The following is a 21,529-nucleotide window of genomic DNA, read 5'->3' as shown; positions in this document are numbered from 1 at the left end:
CGGGGTGCCCGGAGCGCCGCGGTTTGCAGGCCGAGCTGACGCGGCAGAGGTACCCCATGGGGAGAGTCGGCGTCGTCACAGAATCGGAGAAGCAATCACGTAATGGCCTGGGTTGGAGGAGACTTTAAGTATCATCCAATGCGAACCCCGTGCCATGGGGACACCTTCCACTAGACCACATTGCTTCAGAGCCCCATCCAGCCTGGCCCTGAGCATGTCCAGGGATGCTAGATCCACAGCTTCTCTGAGCAACCTACTCCACTGTCTCACCACCCTCCCAGTAAAGAATTTCTGCCTCGTATCTTACCTAAACCTATTCTATAATCAAAGCCTTTGACTAGCTGAAAGCCATTCCCATGTGTCCTAGCACTACCTGCCCTTGAGCATGTTCCACTCCAGCTCTCTTGTAGGCCCCACTGAAAGGCCGCAGTAAGGTCACCTCAGAGGTCAGTGTTAGTGTATCCCCTGCTTGCTGCTGTCAGGATATGACATTTAAAAGGAAACAACCAAACAAATAAACATGCGGCTTTGTAAATGTGTATTTATTCTGGGAGGATGACGGCGTTATCCAGACCCTGGGATTCGGGGATAAATGGGGGCACATGGAAAAGCGGCATATGGCAGAGGGCTCTCCAGCCTAGGTCCTGGCTGGGCTCCTGGCCCACTGTGCCAGCAGTGGTGAAAGTTTTGCTCAGGTTACACCTCTGTTATACTCCTCAGAGACATGGAACCCCCTCTCTCGGAGTGGTGCTCTGTGATCCTCTTCACTGGCTGGCCATATAGAGGGTTGCAGTATGCTTGAGGCTAAGCAGGTTGGTTGGTTGAATTCTCTGGGATAGCCTGCACCACCTGCACATGCCAGCCCTCATATCCATCTCCCTCCTTTTTCCTTGGTGGTGCCTTTGGTTTTGAACTGTTTCTGTAACCCTGTAAAGTGTGAATCTAAGGAAGCAGTACAATTCAGGAAATTGAATTCTAGAAGGATAACATTCTGCTGCCCCACTCTCTCTGTTGACACCGTGTGACCACTGAGTGTCCATGATGTGTGGTGCGCTATCCCCACCCCAGGCCAGCATGATTCCTGCACCAGCTTTGGAGAGGCCCAAGACAGGGATGGTCTTTCACTGCTAGACCAGCCGAGGTCGGTGGAAAGGAAATGGCAGTGTAATACAGGTCAATTTCATGCTGAATAAAATGTATTTGTTTACCCACTGGAACGGCTTCAATTAAATTTAATGGATAAATGTGCCGTTTAATGGATTTTTTTCTTCTGGTTTTATGAAGTGTGTCATTATCATGCTTCACTTGCATAGCAAACAAGTGTTTTTATTTAAATGGCCAGTTACGTTTTCCTAGGCATATGCAGAATGAGAATAAACAACATAACTCAGGTCAATACTTGCTCTTGTCCTTTAGTGGTTAGAATAGTCTTTATAAGCCAAAACCTTAAAATATTAGATTGTAACAGTGTCAGCTGTTACTGTGGCTCTCTGTTACAAAGTCTGTAGTTGCAAATAAAAATCTACTGGACACCTGGTTTTGTGACAGCAAAAACTTGTCAAATAGCTTTTGCATGATTCTTGTTTTAAAGCAGCTTGCAACACAGTACAGTTAAGGTTAGCACCCAAAGTTAATTTTGACGCTCTAGACTCAGTGACTGTCTTAACCTCTGATGTCTGTACTGCAGCAGAACTTCACTAGGTCTCCCAAGTGGTACTACAATCCAAGTAACAGGCTTGTTGTTTTTTAAAAATAGGCTGTTTGTGTCTTCCTACTGCATTTGGAGCTTCCAGAATGATTCCTTTTATAGTAGCAAGGACAGCACTTGTGGGGTGAGCAAGTTGTGCCGGTAGTGAATTGTGGAAAACAGAGGAAAACAAGGCAAATCCTTATAAAAGGATAAAGGGGTCTGGGGGGAGGCGGGGGCAGGAATCTTGTGCAGAATCCTCTTGTACCTTGGCTCAGTGGAGAGGAATGTAGCCTCTAGTTTTTCTTTTGCACATCCAATAACTAGATACTTCTTCATTCCTGTACACATAAGCTCTGGAAAGCTGTGACGTATTATTTGGGTTCTTTTGTCAGTGATGTGAGCAACTGCAGTTTTTGCAGTCTGCTTTTTAGTGTCATATCTCAATGGTCTGTCATCACACAATTGTAATTCATAAATGCAAGGTTCAGTATTATTAAATCACGGTGCAAGATAAAACTGAGCCTTCCTCTTTTTTTCTTATGGCAGGGAAACGGTATCTGCTAACAGAAGAAGATATAAAGTTACAAGAATTTCAGCAGATGAAAGTGGAAATTAGAAATGAACTTCATGGCAATAAAGGTATAGCATTTAATTCATAGTCACCATTTTAGCATGAGTCTTAGGAAACAAACAGTCAAAGTCATAAAAATATGACACAACTGACCCCATTCAAAGAAACAATTTATGTCTTCCTCTTGCAAATTTTTTGTAGTTAACATTTTTGGAAGATCTGAGGCTTTGTAGAATGAAACTGTATTAGTTATGCTGTGTTGAGAATATGTATAGACATGCTTTGATGTATGCAAGGTATTCACATAAGTTCTGAAATGTTTGTGCCCTCTCTTTCCCAACTTTTTTAGATAGTCTTATAAAAAGAACTGTTTCTGTCTACAAATCTTGCTTCAATTATAATATCATCACAGAAAACTGTTAAGACAAAGCTAAATAGTTGCTTAACTATTCAGAAAAGGGCTATCACAGTATTTTTTTTTTTAATTTGCTCCATACATTTTTTTAGCATTTTTTTTAGATTTTTTTCTTTTGCCTAATGGGAGTTCTCAGTTGTACACCCGATTCCAGATGATATATGATACTCAGAATATGGAAAACAAATTCAGGTTTTCCAAATTCATGTAGGAGCAGGATCAGTGAATTTTTTCTGATTTTGTCAAGCTACTTTAAATGTATACAAATTCCTTTCTTTAAGAATCATAAACATAAAGCCGCCCTTATTATTTCAGAAAAGCTAGGTAAAACTCCTGGTTTATCATGTGTGGATGTGCTGGTGATACAAATTGACAACGGTTGCAAAGGTTGTAGTTAATTTTAAGGCAAGAAGAGACAAATAATCAAACCTAGTTTTATATCAACTACTCTTCTGGGACAGAGAGGGAAGTAAAGTCATCCTGATGGTTTTTCTATATTAAGTAGAATTTAAATTGTGCAGTTGTAAGTCATAATATCGTTACATTTTGCTGTGATGATGATACACTGTATTTTATTCATCCTGTACTTGAGAAATGTTGAATTTACTGCTGTGGGTCAATCATTCTTGCTAAAGCAGGTTAGTAGAAGCCAAATATTTTGCTTTATAGTTCACAGTTGACCTTCTGGTTTCATGCAGACTGGATCCTCTGAAAACTAATGAAAACATTGTTCCAAGCACCTATTTGTGCATATGTGTGTGTGGTTTTTGTATTGAGTGTTTAATGTTATACCTGAAAAATGAAAAGAAATAATTAGGGCTCGTAATAAACTTGATTTAGAAGTGGGAAAAGCAGCAATAACTGTTACACAGAATATATAATAGCTATTATTTTTGTTATAAGGTAAATATTAACTACAATAGTTATACTATTAGCTACAGCACTTATACATTTAGCTAGAATAATGTAAATACAGTTCAGATCCCAAATATTTTTGAAATTTCTGCACACCTTTGAACACATCCCAGCCATTATATATGCGTACTTGTATGCATTCTTCTGACTTTGCAGGGTTCAACTCTGCACCTCAGTCTTGAGTAAGGACTTGTATTTGCATGTAGTGACAGATTTGTATTAAGTAACTGCACACATTGTTCTCTGGGATGCCTACTTTGCACCTCTTGTGTAGGTTACTAGCTTGGGAACAGCAGTGACCCAGCAACTGCTACAAAAAAGTTCACTTCCCTGCCCAAGATGGGGGCAGCACCATGAGAGGAATGGAGCTGCCAGGTAGTATATGTGATTTTAACCTTGCATATGTCTGAGTCAGAGGCTTGAAATTACCAACTGAAGGACTGGTCTTTGTGCTTGCTTTGTCACAGGAAAATGTGCTAGATAGAGAACCCTCTTTTTTGGGGCAGAAGGGTAGCAACTCTAAGTTTATAGCTATTTAAAGAAATACGTAGATTATGTATGAAAGTCTTTATGCGTTCATCACCTGTAAAGGAATTTAAGTCTTCTGTATGAACAGTATTGAGCAGAAGTTCTTACAGTCATTTGAATGCTGAGTGGAAATGGTTTTGTTTGTTTGCTTGCTTTTTAGAAAAAGAACATAAAATGTCACAAAACTCTGTTACTTGTTAAAACTTTTGCATTACCCTGATATGCTCCATAACACGGTGAAATTAAATTCACAGTAAGCATCTTCTTGGTTTTCTGACATGTCTTTATGGGGACACAATGGCATGCTGGTCTGTAAGAAGTTTTATGCAGTTTTCTTGGTGAAAAAACAAGAGTTCTGCTTCATTGAGTCTCCATGTTTCAGGTATCAAGTATGTAACTCAGGTAATGGAATTGTCTATAGACTGATGCTGTAATGCGTTTTATTTTCAGATCAATATTTTAAAAATATTAAAGAAAAACTAAACAAAAATGGAATAATTCTCAGAAATGAATTAAAAAATTTGCTGCATTTATGTCAGACTTCATCTGATGTGGAACTAGCCAGAAAAGTTATTTACAGGTATTTTTAACAATCCAGGTAACACTCTTTTCTGTCTTTATTTTGCTTTTATTAGATCATCCCAGGTTATATCTGCAGTTGAGGTCTTGCCCTAATTCAGTTGCAATATGCATAGTTAATCCTTTAAGGCTGTATTTTTATTTAAATACTTTGGATCTTCCAACCCTCTAGACTCTTAAGTCAAAGGAGAGTTAAGCTATGGGAGCAAAGTGGTGTCCTACTGTGTGGTGAACCACAGAGAAAAATTATCCCACAGCTGCAAGGCAGAGGTGTTCAGAGGCATTTCCAGCCAAGACACACCTGGTCATAGCCTGTCCTGCAGCCAGTACTCAATAGCAGGAGGTTTTGTGAGTGAAAACTTTCCCAGCAAGTACAATATAGGGCCTATAAAGAAAAAAGTGAAATGCTTTATCTTTTTGTTGAGGTGTTTTAGCAGCTGCTGCTGCTAAAATAAACTGCTGCAACTTCCTTTGCTATTGTTCCATGAATAGAAGGTAAAGTAGCTTGGAATTTTCAAGGCAGAGACCCATTCTATTATTTATCCAATGAAGGTTACTTTATTGGTAATAGAAGAGATTATTTATTACTAGTTAATTTATTAGTTTGATCAAAACAGTAATTTTCCTTAGAATTAATTTCCTGTTATCTATATATCTTTGGCTGGTGCAGATAGGAAAGTGTGCTTCTGTCATTGCACCTACAGATCTTGCTCTCTATTTAAAGCTGTTCTCCCTTGGCAAATTCCATGCCCTGTGTGATTAACTTTTTAATCTTTCCCATAGGTACCATGAACAGAATGGAATCACTACCTTACATAATTTTAAATTTGGGCCGCTCTTTATGAGGCTGTGTTATGAGCTAGACCTTGAAAGACCTGCAGTAGAACTTATCAAAGATCAGGTAATTCCCCTATATATACTGACAATATTGTTGTTACTATTATTAGTCAATTATGAGTAATGGTATGCTACACATGAGCCTTGCATGCGCTCATAGATTTGAAGGTGTGTTGCCTTAACAAGGATGTCTATGACATTAATGTAGATATGCAGATTACGTGGCTTTTATTTTAAAACAGTAATTAAAAGGAAATTAGATCTTAGTTTGACTGGTAACTTTATTTTATTCCTGTATGATTTCATAATTTAAATAAAAATTGAATAAAAAGTATTGATGAAGAAATAATTGCTTAAATGAAAACAGCTAGTGCATGTTTTCCTGCATCTTATGTTGCATTAAATCATTCTTGGAAATGATCACTTGTGAGTTTTTCTGTAGTAGTCCTCTGAAATCCCTTGGGTCACTTGCACCCACAGATTTCACTGTGTTGCTCTGTACTTCAGTCTCTCTCTGAACCCTGTAGGGGTGGTATGATACTCATCAGCTCAGGAACTTGGCCATTTTAGCGCTGAAGAAACTAAAGGACTTGTTTCTGAACATCTCTAAAATTCTGTGTCTGCTATATGGCAAGATAATAATCAGGTCCAGTGTGTGCAATAATGTTGTGACTTCAAAAATTTCTGGCAGCCAGTGAAAATCTTGCTGATATTAATTCAGTAAGGCATGAGATATGTCTAGCCAGAAACAGGAGAAGTCTTGCTACTATTCTTAAGTTAGGTGTGTGTAAGAAAGAGCCTATGTAGTTTCTATTTTGGTTTGGTTTTTTTTTAATTGAGATCTGTGTCATTAAGACAGGAACTGCTGTACTTACAGGACCATAGTAAATGGTGGATAGTAAGGTACAGTAACACTTCTCCAGATTCTGCTGCAGAAACACAATACCTCTGACATTTTATTGGTCTATTCCCAACATACAGTGTAGTTGAAGTGAAACATAAAATTTAGTTCCTCTCTCTCCTGCTAGTCTTGCCATCATCACTCAAGGTCTTGTGCTGATCATGTGATATAGTGAATAGCAAAAAACATGTTCAATTTCATGGTGGTGGTACTTTAGGCCAAAGATACTGTTCATCAGCTACAAGCTGTCAGTGACTTCTGCTTGCACTGACTTAGAGGTCATTAAAAAAAAATGGTAGCGGGACTCTTTGGGAAATTTGTGTTTCATTTTAGTGAGCTTTCAACCATAATGAGCCACTGGTATTTTAGACATCATTTGACAGAGGGACAGTCAGTCAGGGAGCCCAGAGAGTTGAATGTTGAACTTGTAAAGTGAGACTTATTCCAGTAGGAAGACCTGCTAAATACTGTGCACAGTAAGATTGTTCACTTTCCTGACTTTTTTAATGCTTGTTCTATTTCCTCTCCAGAATTTGCATGGTTTTTTCTCAGACAGTACATCATTCCATATTTTGATGACTATGTTGTTTAAAAAGGGCCATTTTGAAAGTAAGTACTATATTTGCTAAGGCAAATAAATTTTGGGGAGGATGCTTCTCACTGTAAGTGGTGGGTGTGTGGTTGGGGGGGGTGTATATGTATATGTATATATTTGCTGTATGGCTATGATTTTAGATAGCCAAACATCATGTAAATAGCTGTAGGTGTGAAGGAGTTGCACTATAGTGTGTAATAAAAATGGAAGGGTCTATTTTTCATACTTCCCACAGACTTTTTGTCATTCAAGTTGCACAGAACTGTTGTTATCTCAGAGAGCTTGTTCCCCAAACCTGCTTGTTCCCCAAACCCGCTTCGCTGAAGTGTTACTTCTCTTTGCTTTGTAATTTCCCATAGCATTTTGTTTTGGAATGGTAAGTTTCTGAACAATTTTTTCGCCATTCCGCATTTGTGTCAGAGCAAGGAAGTGTACCTTTTGTCCAAAACCAGACCATACTCTTCTCTTGGTTTGATTTACTTGTGTCCTCATGCAGAGTGGCTACTGCAATGTAGAAGTCCAATGCTTCAAATCAGTTTGGCCCTTTGTGAAGATAATCTGACCTAACTTAAAGGAGGAATAATCTGACCTAATTTAAAAGACTTTCCATGAGAAAACCTTAAAGCTTTTCAAGCAAATCCTTTTTGATATTTGTTGAACTCATAGTGGTTGGTCTCTTGACATTTGGCAAATTTAAGTTCAGCAGTTGTCCTAAAAGTTGAGACCGAGCCACTGTAAGAAAAACCTAGATCAGCACCTAAATGCAGCATTGTGAAATGGACCATGTGAGTTAATGAGGAGATGCTACGTAGTTTACTTACAGTGGTGGAAGTTTTCTGGGCAGTTAGGAAGAATGAGGGTGTCTTTGTCAAGTATACAGAATTTAGTTTTAGATTTTCATATAAGAATATAGAAAAGTAAGGCCATGTGCTAGTGTAAACTGAAAACCTCCTTGCTAAATTGAAAGATCCAACTGACCCTGAGTTACTCTTTTTGAATTTTTCGAATGACAGATTTCAGTTTACATTCGTATTTTCAAATAAACTTATCGAACTCATATCTCATTGAATTGTTTCTTCTTTTCAATTATGAGTCTTAAATTTATGAAGTGAGTAACAGTAATATATTTTTGATAGGTGCTTTGGAAGTTCTGGTAGAAATGAAAAATCAAGGTATACCTTTCAACAAAGAAACCTATCTTCTTGCATTTGCAATATGCTATAAACTGGTAAGTATTATGAATGAAAAAGTTTTTGAAATGCCTTTTCTATCTCTTGCTTTTTTTTGATTTTAAAATTTCTGTATGTTCCCTATCATGCTTTCGTATCTCGTGCAAGTATTTTAAATGTATTTGAGTCCTGAGGTGCTTCATGATATGTGATATGGTGCACATATATAGTTTCCCATATAAACTAATGTCACAAAGCAAATCTCCAAAATGTTGCATGGACATAAGCATTAAGGAGCAAATTCTTTTAGTACAGCCTTTGATTACCTTAGAGTATTCTTTCTGTGTGATTTTTGCATCTCTTCAGACAATACTCTGTGCTTCAGCCTCAGTATTGGTTTTATAGTCTCATTTCCTTAAGGCATATACATGATATTTTCTGTTTGCCAGACATCCCCTATCCATTTCTCCCCTCCCCCAACAAGCAGTCTTGAACCATTTTAATTGTACACAAATTTGACAAGGAATAGGGTTGTCAGTGGTAATTGTTCCCTACATGTCTGATGAAACTGGACAGCTGGGGGGAGAAAAGAAACATAAATGAATGCCTTCAGATAGACAGGCAGCCCCTTGAGCTTACCTGTATTTTTAGCTGAAAGAAAAGGAGCACAAGCATGGTAAGAAACCAGAATACATCAGTTCTATGAGTGTTTCCTTAGAACTGTTTCCCTTCCATAGCAAAGTGAGATCCCAAAACTTTTATTTTGATCTTCCTCTCCAGATTTGAGTCAGTTCCGCAATCTGAAGTTTGAACATGAACCCTTCCCAAACTCATTTGGAAAGTCTTCTTCCCTGTCATCATCTTTTCCACTAGCTGAGGAAAAAATTGTACCACTGGACTAAACTTCCTCAGGTTTCTCAGTTAACATACAATGAAACTGAGTGTTATGTGATAAAAAGGAGCTAGCCTAAAATGGTACCTCAGCAGTAGTTTGCGTGGTTTTTCTAAAATTCTCAGTTCTAATGAATTAAGCTGCCTTTAGGTCTGCTGTAGCTTCTTTTCTAAAATTTTTTCAAGTTTTTTTAACATGGCCTGCAGTTAGAAGGCTGGGATCCAAGGCACATGCAACAGGAATAGTTTCCTGAGGCATCTGTTACTTCTGTCCCTACATATATTTTCAATAGACAGTCCAGCCCATTATTATTATTGATAAAAAGAGAGGGGAAATGGTTCTGCACTGTCGCCTGGTTGGTTGAATAGTCACAATAAATTTGTGGATAAAATACTGTCAATGAGCAAATAAGCTGTAGGAACCCTTTATGCACTAAAGAGGATTAGGTGGAGCTCTTTTAAAAGCTTAATCTGTTGATTCATCTGTTAGGAGGAGGAGAAAACATGAAGTTCAAATTTTCTTTTTCTCATGATGCAAGATAAGAAATGTCAGCAAAAAACCTTGAAGTATCTTCAAGATGCACTACTCAAATAATAGAAATAATGGTACTGGTATCATTAAAAGCTTTACTGGATTTTTACCGTTCTTGGTTCTTTAGAATAACCTTGCCAGAGACCAAGTAAAAAAAAAAGTACAAGGCTTAAAGCTCAGATTATTTCCAGTAGATAAACAAAGGAATTAATGTTTAATCTTTGTACAGAGGTATTTTTAAGGTCAACTCTAAAACACTTCTGGGGTGGTTTAAATCACTGATGCACTGCCATACTCAGAGGTAACAGATTGTCTTTCTTTTGGTGCAGGAAAGAGCTATAGGCCTTTTGATGATAAAAAAAGTATTTATGTAATAATAATCAATATTCTGGTGGTCAAAATATTTCTAAATTTTTAAGGAATGTATTTTAAACAATATTTTGCAGGACTGACACTTTGAATAGGAACAGAAATCAACACCAGGTCTGAGGACTCTTACACACATTGGTGGTACCAGTTGTTACAAAACCTTCCAGCTGCCAGCTTTTAAGTTTGGCAGATACTATTTTGTTTGGGGTCCAGTCAGTTCCACTCATAATTTCCAGTATGAGCAGCACTGGTTTGGAGAGTTGATGGTTTGATAAATTCACCGATAAATTCATTGCCTTTTACTATCAACTGTTGAAAATTCCCAACAATAATGAAAGCTTTCTGTGTTGGAAAAAGGTGAATGTCTAAGCTGTCATATTAGAATATATACTTTTTTCAGCATTTTTCAAAAATTAATCCTTAAGAGAGGCTAAAAATGGCTAAATGTTCAAATTCACACATACCCAGATTTCTTTAGTTAGTGGTACTGAATAGTTCAGTGCTTAGAAAATGTTGATTTTCAGTAACTATCTAATGTAGCTTTCAGAATAAAGTAATGACAAAAATTAATCTTCCTTCCTGATTTGGAAATTATTTGAAAGTGAAAATGAAAATGTCTGTTTGTTTAGGATACTGCTGGGGCTGTTTCATCAGTTGCAGTAGCCCAAGTAGTTAGGGTGAGGTGTAGTTGTTAAAGTAATAGAAGTTATTTTTACCCTCCTGTGACCTCTGTCACTTTAAATACCATATTTTGATGTTGTGTTTCTCAAAAAGTGCTGCTCAGAATCTGCTTATATCTGGGTTCAGATACATATTGCCTTTGTGATAGCACAGTGTGTTGACTTCTGAATACCTTCTGAATGTGATTGCAGGTGCTTACAGTCCTTTCAGGTAACCAGAATAACAAGCACAACTTCCTCTGATATTTCTATGCAGGGCAACCTGGAGTCTTCCAAAATCTCTATGAGACTGCTTGAAGAAGCACAGCTAAAAGGTGACACGTTACCACTGAGAGCATACTGCTTTGCGATGGCAACTGCTCTCAAGCAGGTGCAGTCTCTTTTGTTTTCGGTTGTGCCTGGGTCTCTATAGGGAGAGAGATACTCTTTACTTTTTTTATAGACAGATAGTGAAAGGAAGCTAACATGGAGGAGACACAATGTAATAACTTCAAGTATTGGAACTTTTAGGGATTATTGGAACAATAGGATTATAGACAATGCTCACACAAATTGAATATGGAAGTTCTTAAATCTAAACATGTGTCTTGAGTCTAATGCACACATATTTTGTGCTGGTGACAATACCATCTAGAATATTAAAAAATTACAGAGTTAGGTCAACAGGTTAGATGTCAACATCTAGTATCCTGCAGATACTGCTATTTAGTGGTGATTTCCTTTAAATAGAATTAAAATTATAATCTAAAATATTTGCACAATCATCTCTTTAAAATGTTTGTCTTGGGAGGCAGTCTCAAAGGCTTTGATGTGTATTTCCCTACTGCCTGGGAGGTGGACTGTCTCCTTCTGCCTGTGGAGGTTTTCCTATACCTCATATGCCTAAGTACTGATATGAAAAGGCTCTGAGGCAGCACAGGGTGAAAAATGGAGCAGGAGACTAATAATTAGGAAATTCTAAAGTTTGGAATAAAGTTTGCATTTCCTCTGCCATTAATTTGTGTGTACAGGTTGAGTATGTCCTGAACCTTCTCTGTTTCATGTTAAAACAGAGGTCAGAGACACTGGAAGGGCTGTAGATTTGATCTTATTCACAAATTTGAATGAATGGAGTAGAATCGTTAGAAGTTTCTTATGCACTGTGTGGTCTTTTTTGCTCTGTCTCTGTGAATGGAGACACTGAACAATAGCATCATTGAAGTAAATTTATTCATGTGCACAATGGCATGGTGAAATTCTTTTTTTGCAAATGGAGTAATGCTCCACATTACCTTTAATTGTTCCTTAAGCAGAATACTTTTTGACAGTACTTCTTGCTGTAAGGTGTTTCTTAATCGCAAGTAACATTGCTTGGTCTAGTAAATGTCAGTGTAACATTTACTGTCTATACAAATTAATTGATGACATAGATACAGTACTGTAAATGTGTATGTCCAAAAGGTTAGAGGGGCCAGGCAGGATAAATATCCACAGTAACGTATGCGGCACTTCATTACTCTGACATGTGTTGAACTCAGCATGTGTGTAGACCTTCCATCTTTTAGGTGATCTCGTACTCAATGTTGGTTACATGTGACAGACACACTGTACTAAAGAGCCAGATGACATGGGAACTCCAGCATGGGGTATTCCTTTTTCAGGCTGGGTGCTGTTTGGTGTCTATGGGTCTTGGTAAAGGGGTTCTAGATGATGCTTTGTGATTTATTGAAAAATTGTGAAGGACTTTTGTTTTTCTTGAACTTTTATTGTGCAAGGTTTTGGCATGTGTATGACTTTTTTATTATTATTTATTATTCCTTCCCAGAATGATGTACCACAAGCCAAATTTTATTGTTCCCAGATAATGAGAACAGAGAACAAACTATACAATAATCTTAAAGTAAGTATGCTTGCCTTGTATTAAAATCTTGCAGAGTATGCTATACTGGCCAAAAACTCCAAGTGCAAAGTAACAGACCAGCCTGTTACTAGCAGAGGCCTGTGTTGGTGGTGTTGCTGAGATTTTTTTTTTGAGCCAACAGACAATTTCTATCAGTTGGATGACTTACATTCTGAACAGTTAACAACCTCCACCCATTTTTTAAAATCACTTCCTACCGTAGGTGGGAATGTAAAGTAGACAAATCCTACATCTGTGAGCATAGACCCCTAAACAATTTCTAGTTATGATTTGTTCTTTCTAGCTCCAAAAGATTTAAAAAACCCAGCTCCAAGTAAATGCTCTGCCCACTTCAGACCTCCTTCAGCCCTACAAACATTATCCACACATGTACGTACAACAATTTTTTTGTTCACTTGCACAGTCTACAATCCGAGAGAAAGTCTGCATGTGCCATGTAAGTGACCTCTCTAAACTATGGTAAAATGCACTTTATTCAAGAGCAGGTAATGCAGCTTCGTCAGAGGAGCTCTGCCTCAAGCCTCACCCTTCGTTTCCAGGTCCCAGCTGTTAAAAAACCTGAAATATTTGAGGAAATTGATTATTCTGTCACTTTCTTTGCAATGAATGGATTTTTCTTAGTGCACCGTCTGGATATGTATTTTGTCCTGCTTTGCTTCCTGTCTTCCTCAACCATTTTAAAAAAAAGATTGCATTCTTATGATACGTGCTATTTGTGTGGTGTGTTTTTATTTTATTTTTAAGGTTCTTGTCCAGCTCAGATCTGGTTTGCTAAAAGAAGTAATAAATACGTTAGAGGCAGCAGTGGAAGTAGATATTCCTCCCTTTGTGAAAAAAACTGAGTTTTCTGAGCAGGTGGTAAGTATGCAGTGATGAGAATGTTCATGGTACTGGGCTGAGCCATGATAATGATGGTTAACCTTCAGAACTTCAGGTGCCTAACTTCACTGTGCTGTAGTTTTTTGGGTTCTGATGCATTCCGATGCCAAAGCAGCTGGCTGGCTTCCTCTGCTGTTGAACGAAACACTTAGCTGTTCGCTTCATTTTTTATTGTGGATCTTGCTTCTAGAAGCTCTTATTTCATCTGAATGTAGATGACACTTTCCCTATTGGCATTAAATAATTTAATCCCTTGCCTCCTATGTTATTTTCATTTCATATGAAATGAGAATAAAGTTTCTGGTAACAGTGATATTGTTAAGTTGGTAATATATGAAAGACCTATGATGCTATATGGGGAAGAGTGATATAGGAAACTGTAGCTTTTGCTATTTAACTATATTTTACTGTGAAAACTAGCTTTTACAGTCTTGATCAATAAGAAGGCTTCCTTCAGAGCACATATGTAGCCCCTCTCAGTTTGTCAGCATTGCTGCTGCTTTTCCTGAAGCTTATTTAGCATATTCATTTTGGATGTGCCTACAGAATAAGACATTTAAGACTGTGTTATTAAATAAATACTTAGTCTTTCCCTGCTGCTTTTAATTTTTGTAAACAAAATTAATAACTGTTTTGCAAAATAATAAACATTAGGAGAAGGGGGGAGCCAAGTTTTCAAAACATAGCCCATATATATTAGCTGCTATGTCGAAAAGAAATTGTTTAAGCAGCCTTTAGTTTTGTAAAGTCATTGCAATAAATGTTGCATGTGTTAGTGTTGTATTTTGACTTTGGGAAATTTTTAGCTACCAAAAGATGATTAAGCATTAGTCCTAACAGTCCGCTTCCACAGAATTTTATTGATAGTAATATTTTTTAAGGGATTTACTTAACACTTCAGCTCATACTCTTATGTTTGGCATACAGAACTTCTCAGTCTTCTGTAGCCTGAATTTTACTGATTTGTACTGTACATTTACAAAGATATTTAATAATAATACAAATTTTGCTGATCTGGAAAGTGGATTCCGGGAAGCAATCACATTTCCTGGATTTAAATAGAAAATAAATGTGTTTGTTTGTACTAGGACTTAAAATAGGATTGTACAACTTTGAGGAAGTTTTAAATCCAATAAACTCTCTCTAATAGATAACCAGTGCATTTCCACCATTTTGTGGTGATGCATAATGTACTCTGCACAAGATCCTCATGAGTCATTGCCTTAGCCACCTATCTTACACTGTGTACTTTTTTTTTTTTTACTATGAGTTATTGTTTTTCTTCAGTGTGGTGGTAGAATGAGATCTCCACTTGCTGAACTGTAACAATCTGTCATTTTCTCTTCCTTAGCTGGCTACAGTCAGGGAAAAGATGGAAGAGAACCCTGACCTTTCTGTCAAATTAGGAAATATTTATACGAAACTACAAGCTTCAGGACAGATAACCATGTGCACACTGGAAGACATGCTTTTCCAGATTCCTAGTTCAAAGAAGACCACTGCAAAGCTTTTAAAGCATAAGCAATTGGGCTATCAGGCTGCTAATCCACTTTGGTCAAATCTATTGTTAGAATAGTTCAGTATTTGATGCCAAACTGAACTGCTGATAGCATCTTTTATAATCCAGGTTCAAATGAAATGTCTTTTCCCCTTTTCCACAGTGAGCAATTTTAAGTTATTTGTGTAAAATTTCATTTTAAATACTGATCATGAAGCTTCTGTGTTTCAATTTTGATGCTAAAAACAAACTGTGACAGTGGGTATTTGTGTGTTGTTCAGAAATTGGAGTGATAGAAGGTTTGACTTTTTCCTTAGGCTCTTGTATCAGGATTTTCCTGTGCAAAATGTTCTGGAAGTGAATGGATGGAAGTGAACAAAGTGGTATGAGTATCTGACCTGACTTCTGTGGTTCATGAGAAGAAAATTTGGTCTTCATCAGATGTAATGTTCTGACTGAAAGGATAGAGGCAGGCAAGAGTCCAAATAAAAGAGTGTGGAAGTGCTTGAACTGTTAGTTCAAAGTCTGTAGATCTCAAGAGAATCAGAGCGAAGTAAGCATATTGTGTTCACTGTAACATCTTTTTCTTCTAAAGAAATATATTAGTGGGGTTTTTTTCATATCCACTGGGATCATGGAAATGCTGTGGGAATTAGCATGGTAACCAAGTGGTTGCTTTCTCAGTTGAAGGAGATTCCTGATCGAAAGTCAGTCTCAGAGTGAGTGACTTCACAAATTGCTTCCTTCTACTTTTCTAATATTAAGATTCCTAGGATAAGCAAATCTTGATGCAAATTTGCAACTAAGTCTTACAAAGTTTCTTAGAGCAAGTATGATCACGTTTTTAGCTATAATTACATCATCTGCATAGTTGACCGTATTTTTTGATTGAAAAAAAAACATAAAGAAGCTTCATTTTGTCCCAGCTTTAATGACTCTAGATCAAATGTGCTTAGTTCTAGCAATAAAAAGCTGTTTGTATCTGTGAGTCCTGTATACCCAAGAATCTGAACTCATTCAGCATCCAGAATAGAAGGAATTGGAAACAGGTATACCTTAACTAGCATTCCTGTGCCTTTGGTGCCTTTGCAGGTGAAGTGATGAACATGTTGATAAGAGAACTTGGTGGTCTTGTGAGCACAAGACTGGGTGGAACTCAGCTTGGTACTCTGTAAGTTGGGCTGCATTATTTCTCTTCTGCCTTCTGTTTCTTTTATTTTGTCTCTGCCCCACTCAAGCAAATTTCAGAACTCAGAGTGTATTTTCTGTGAATAAATCTCTGCATCTATATCACTGAAGCCAGTGAGACACTGAAGAAACAAGAACCCATCCATGGGGAAGCACAGCTTCAAAACAAATGTGATTACAGCCTGTGGGATGTTTCCTTCTGAAGCTCTAACTCTATAACTTATTTCTGTCGCAATTTCTGTTAATATGTAAAAGGTACAAACACTGTTACAAAGTAGATGGAATTTCATGCAAGTGTAAGTGAAGAATAATTTGAAGTGTGTATCACACTTTTGTGCATTGTATGTACCCTTTTTATGATTGGTGGCGTAGACTAAAGTATTACATACATTGGTCTGAGAACACAGCTATTACTTTTTCTGTAATATTGTGTAGTATGTAATTCCACACATAATTTTCCCTTAGTTGAAAATTCTTTCAACATTTCCAGTAGTATGTGGACTCTTGAGAAGTTCCCAATCTTTCCTCCACAAATAAATTTGATACGAGATTTGTAAAGGCTGTTTGCAGTGTGGCAAGGATTAGTGGCAAAAAATTTTAAGGAATTCAGTTCACTCTGTTTGTATGGACAAGAGAACTGTCTGATATCATCTGGTAGAATCAGGACAGCTGTTTGGTGTTAAAAGTGTATAAATGCCACATTTTTAAAGGCCATCAGAGACAATTTGACTGATTTAGCCTTACATAGCAAATACATGAAGTCAGTTCTGTTTCATTTCCTTACTTGGCACTTTAAAATTTGTGTTAATTGCAAGAAGCTGTTGCATCCTAGGACTGTGCATGTTTGCTTGTTCATTCTAATCAGAATTGTTTAGGTTCCTGACTAAGGCTGTATCCTACCTGCAACTGAAGTAATCATAACTTATATTAAAATTGTCAATATACCTGATGTTTTCCGTTCTTTGTTCTCTTGACTGCTTGTTTTCTTGGGGTTTATTTACTCAAGGTAACAATACTAAGTTGATTTTTTTAAAAGAAATAACATCTTTGTCTTGAGAGGGAAAGGAGATGCACTTAAATATCTAACAGTACTTCAGTAGAAGAGGAAAGCAGGGACTCAAGATTAAGAGGTTCAAAGAAGCACACACAAAATTTAGACAATTAAAATTAGAATATTGGGTGTTGCTCTAGAAGTGTTCTAGAAGACTGGTAACATTTACTCCTAGGAAAAAAGCTGGGAGAAATAAGCAAGTTCTAATATTTATGCAGCTGATTTCCAATGAAGTCTAATGTGTGTCATGCAAGTCCCAGAGGCTGTTATTTGGGTAATCTTGGATTTGGGTGATAATTTATGGATTCATCTTCTGGTGCATCAAGATTGTAAGCACACTGGCTTTTGTGTTGATGAGTCTTCACTCTTGTGCTTAGTTGAGTGTACTTAGGTGGTGTTGACTCCTGGTATCCCAGCACCCAAGACCAGGAGCCCAGACGTAGGGGTTTTGCTGCATTAGAGTGGCTGGATTGTCAAGGGCTGAGTCACTAGGCAGCTCTCATGGAGACAGCCTCAGAGAATAGGATGTGCACTGTTACTGCAGCCGATACTAAGTTTTTATCAATGATGAACCTTGAACTTAAAGAGAAGTCAACATTCTTAAAATCAATTACTTTTCTTTAACAATCTGAAAGAAACCGAAGGCATTTACATTTCAAAGTGAATTGCTGCATTTTTTTCTCTAGGTTTCGCAGCAAAATATTGTGTAGGAAGTACTGCTTAAAAGGTTATGTGTAGTAAGTAGCTTAGATGAGGATCCGAGGGCTCTTTGGGGTATTCTTGTGTGGAAAAGAATTACTCTTTATCATATTCAAATGTTTGTCCTCCAGTAAAATGAAACGTGAGTTTTGTGCATGTCCTTGCACTGCAGCAGCTTTTTGGAACAGTGATCCAGGAGACAGCAGGTGGCGTTTCTTGACCATACTCTCCTGCAAACATTATTTCCAGGGATGGCCTGCAGTGTCACTTATGTAAGGGCAGGGCATGAATGTTTTGCCCGTGTGCCATCTTAAAATGGAAAACCAGGCAATGGAAAGCTGCCTTGCATTGTTGGTAATGGTTGGTGATGACTGCAAAGCTAGAGATTTACAGCACTTACTTTGAAACTTACAGCATTTATTGAAACAACTCATCTTTGTCAATGATCACAGTACAGTGTTTACAGTATTCTGTGGAAATCCTAGTCAATTAACTAGATGCCAGGCTGTTGATGTTGCTTCTTGTACACCAATGACAATTATAAATGCTTACGTTGCTATACCTTTAGGAGAATGTTGGACCCCTTTTCTGACTTGAATTTTAGAAGCCTTCATTCTTAACATTCAGAGCGGATCTGGATTATGTGGAGTCTTCAAAGGACTGACATTCCTCTGCCATAGATGGTTCTGCTTTTCTCCATGAGTTAATACTTTGTTGTTTTTAATATTTCTTTCCACAAACATCCTGAGTCTTGGTGTGGAAGGTGCACATTTTTTGTGCTTCTCCCAAGTTAATTCTCTGCTCCAACACAATAAAAATGAGTGTGAAAGGCTTAGTCTTTGCAGGAGAGTTCAGGAATGCTTCCAGGCCTCAAGAAGAGCTTTCTCATATTTAATGTACATTCTAAACAAGTTTAAATAACATGAAACAAAGATTTGTTAGAAGTTTGCAGCAGAGTAGAAAGGAGAGACACCTACCATGCATAGCTCTAAAGATACTCAACTTTGTTTTCCTTTCAGGCTTTTTTTCAGGGTTGCTTCAGGTTTGCATTCTTCTAAAAATTTTTTATTGCTAAATAAGAGACTTGTTCATTTTTAAAGTACATCTGTTGTGGCTGCTTGACAGCCCTTCCACTGTCACATTCTCCTTAGAATAAGTTTTTAAAAGAAGGTGTCATTCACCACCTTCATCTTCTGTTTCTTTTAACCTGCTTCTTATGAACAGCATTTTGAACTCAGCAAATGTCTGATTGCCTACTCACAGACTACTTTTTAAGCAATTTCATTTTCATCTGAACGATAAATTTAAGCAAGGATGGCAGATGGCAGAGAGGAGAGATTGAGCTCTGTATAGAGTAGGTGCGTGGACTTTGCCTTTGGACAGATGATGAGTGAGTAGTGAACTTGTGGGTAAGGATCAGAGGACAGATCAACACAGGGATGCTTCAGTGGGTGTCTGCTACATCCTACCTGATAAAGAAGGTGCACACACACAGAGACACACACACAGACACAGGTGAAGCATTCTTTCGGCAGCTGGAGAAAGTCACAGACCCTAGTTCCTATCTGGGCCTTAGTCAGCCAGCTGGAAGGACAGCATAGACAATCAGTCTAGGAGATTTCTGGAGTGTTCTGAGGACAATCTCTTGGTGCATGTGACAGAGGATCTGGTAAGGGAAGATGCTCTCTTGGACCTGTGACGCACAAATGCAAAGCAATTGCTGGATAGTTTAAAGGGCAAGGGCAACATTTGCTGCAGCAACAATGATTCTTGTGGAGTAAAGAGTGTGAAGTTTAAGATCCTGAGAGGAGTAATCTAGATCAGAACTCCAGAAAAGTAGTTTTTGGCATGTTCAGGGACCTGCCTCCAGGATCCTGGAGGAAACTACCCCAGAAGGAAAAAGTATGGGGTGATCTAGTTGATCTTCAGAGGCAACATTCTCAGAGCACTGGAATGATCTGTCTCAATGTGTGTAAAGCAAGCTGGCAAAGAGCCAAAATGAATACAGAGCTCCTGACTGAGCTCAGAAACAAAAGAGATGCACACAGAAGGTGCAAGGAGGGTAGGCTACCCAGGAGGAATGCAAAGACATTGCCCCTGCATGCAGAAATGAAGTCAGGAAAACCAAAGCTTAGCTGCAAGTGAAACTAGCAAAGAATGTGAAGGATGGCAAGAAAGGTCTTTTCTGTGGATATTGGCAACAAAAGAAAGGTTAGGGAGAATATGGCCCTACTGGTCAGTGGAACAGGGGAACTAGTGACAAATGACAGGGAGAAGACTGAGGCATTCTGCTTTTTGCTACCAAGCTGGTCAGAGGAAAAGAGGCTGGGAGAAATGGGTTTGCTCAGCCTTAAGAAGAGAAGGCTTAGAGAAAACCTTATTCCTGTCTAGAAAACTAGATTCCTGTCTATTCAGCATCCTGATCAGATGACAAACAGATGGTGGAGCTAGACTATTCTCAGAAATGCATGATGATAGGATTGGGCTCAATGGCCACAAATGGAAACATGGGACGTCCTGATTAGGTACTGGGATAAAAGAAGTTGTGATGAGGTAGATCAAATACTGAAAGAGTTTACCCAAAAAGGATGTAAAATCTCTGTTCCTGAAGACCTTCAAGACTCACCTGGAACTTGGACATCACCCTAAGAAACTTGACCTGAGTAGACCTGCACTGAGCTCGGGTTTGGAGGTCCATTTCAAACTAAATTGTTCTGTTACACATATGGATGACCTACTGACTATCCTGTCTTGTGAGAAACAAATGAAAATTTCATATTCCCAGAACACCATGATGTAGCTGTCTTCTACACAATTATATAGAAAATGTTCTCTTTTTAGTCTCTTCAGTACTGAGGCTGGTGCTTATCCATCCTGGCCCTTATTCTCACTTGAGGTGTCGTCATTATGAGTTACAATGAAAGTTCTTGACTCAAACCTGGCCTCTCTACTGCCCCTTTTCTACCCAGAATATAGCAGTGCAAATTCCCAAATCATATGAGGACCATGTGCTCTACAAACAGTATGATGATAGCTAGTCTGGCTAATTCCATCACAAGAGGATGTATGCTTGCAGCAGCCAGCCCCTGCATCCCCTCCAGCACCTGGTCCAGAAAATAAATTGCTATCTTAGATTACATGAAGGTGGTTTTTTCAAGGTTTTGTATTCTAGATAGATGTAAGATGAACTTTTTATGTCCAGTTTCCTAAGTGGTAAGCTAGTCCTTGTTTTCAGTTTCTATGCACTTAAGGGAAGTTTGTGGACTCTTGCTCCCACTGACCTGTGTGAGGTGCTTAAAGAGAGATTAGGGCCTCACCCATATCCAGCAGGAACCACAACATCAAAATAAAATAGGAAATTACCAGTCTTGTGTCTGCTAGGAAATTCAGGCTAGCAAATTATCACATTTACTTTAGGAATTGGACATGTCTTGTAGCCAAAGACTTGGCAGCACCAATCTTGATGGAAAATTTTAGAAAAGAGTATTGGAAAAGATAACTTAATAGTAACATTTGAAACAGCTGAGTGAGAATCCCCAAGTGTTGTGGTTTAACCCCAGCCAGTAGCCAAGCCCTGTGCAGCTGCTCACTCACTCCCTCACCAGAGGGATTAAGGAGAGAATTGGAAGGGTGAGAGCTGGA

The 21,529-nt window shown here is 38.1% G+C and overlaps 1 protein-coding gene across 3 annotated transcripts; it reads left to right on the top strand.

The window, feature by feature from the left end:
- Positions 1-2,198: 2,198 nt before the first annotated feature.
- On the top strand, positions 2,199-17,086 carry PTCD2 (pentatricopeptide repeat domain 2). 3 transcript variants are annotated; one of them, XM_017740699.1, is made up of 10 exons: positions 2,261-2,329; positions 3,866-3,966; positions 4,570-4,699; positions 5,482-5,599; positions 6,967-7,045; positions 8,168-8,259; positions 10,929-11,042; positions 12,477-12,551; positions 13,317-13,430; positions 14,803-17,086. In XM_017740699.1, exons 2-10 carry the CDS (start codon positions 3,945-3,947, stop codon positions 15,025-15,027), a joined length of 969 nt encoding a protein of 322 aa, XP_017596188.1. In that variant the 5' UTR covers positions 2,261-2,329; positions 3,866-3,944; the 3' UTR covers positions 15,028-17,086. The 3 variants fall into 3 exon arrangements, with proteins under 3 accessions (XP_017596189.1, XP_008636845.1, XP_017596188.1); XM_017740700.1 differs by lacking the exon at positions 3,866-3,966 and having other exon boundaries at positions 2,199-2,329; positions 15,267-17,086; XM_008638623.2 differs by lacking the exon at positions 3,866-3,966 and having other exon boundaries at positions 2,201-2,329.
- Positions 17,087-21,529: the final 4,443 nt, after the last annotated feature.

The sequence above is a fragment of the Corvus brachyrhynchos genome, unplaced genomic scaffold (genome assembly GCF_000691975.1).
Source record: "Corvus brachyrhynchos isolate BGI_N302 unplaced genomic scaffold, ASM69197v1 scaffold467, whole genome shotgun sequence".
NCBI classification, from domain to species: domain Eukaryota; kingdom Metazoa; phylum Chordata; class Aves; order Passeriformes; family Corvidae; genus Corvus; species Corvus brachyrhynchos.
The sequence above is the reverse complement of the archived record's forward strand: the minus strand, read 5'-3'. Positions and strand labels throughout refer to the sequence as shown.

Bases quoted from the DNA above. Each gene is read 5' to 3' on its own strand.
- PTCD2 (XM_008638623.2), top strand. From the start codon at position 2,230: ATGGCAGGGAAACGGTATCTGCTAACAGAAGAAGATATAAAGTTACAA. The intron at 4,700-5,481 runs GTATTTTTAACA...TCTTTCCCATAG, and splicing joins GCCAGAAAAGTTATTTACAG to GTACCATGAACAGAATGGAA. The intron at 11,043-12,476 runs GTGCAGTCTCTT...ATTCCTTCCCAG, and splicing joins TGGCAACTGCTCTCAAGCAG to AATGATGTACCACAAGCCAA.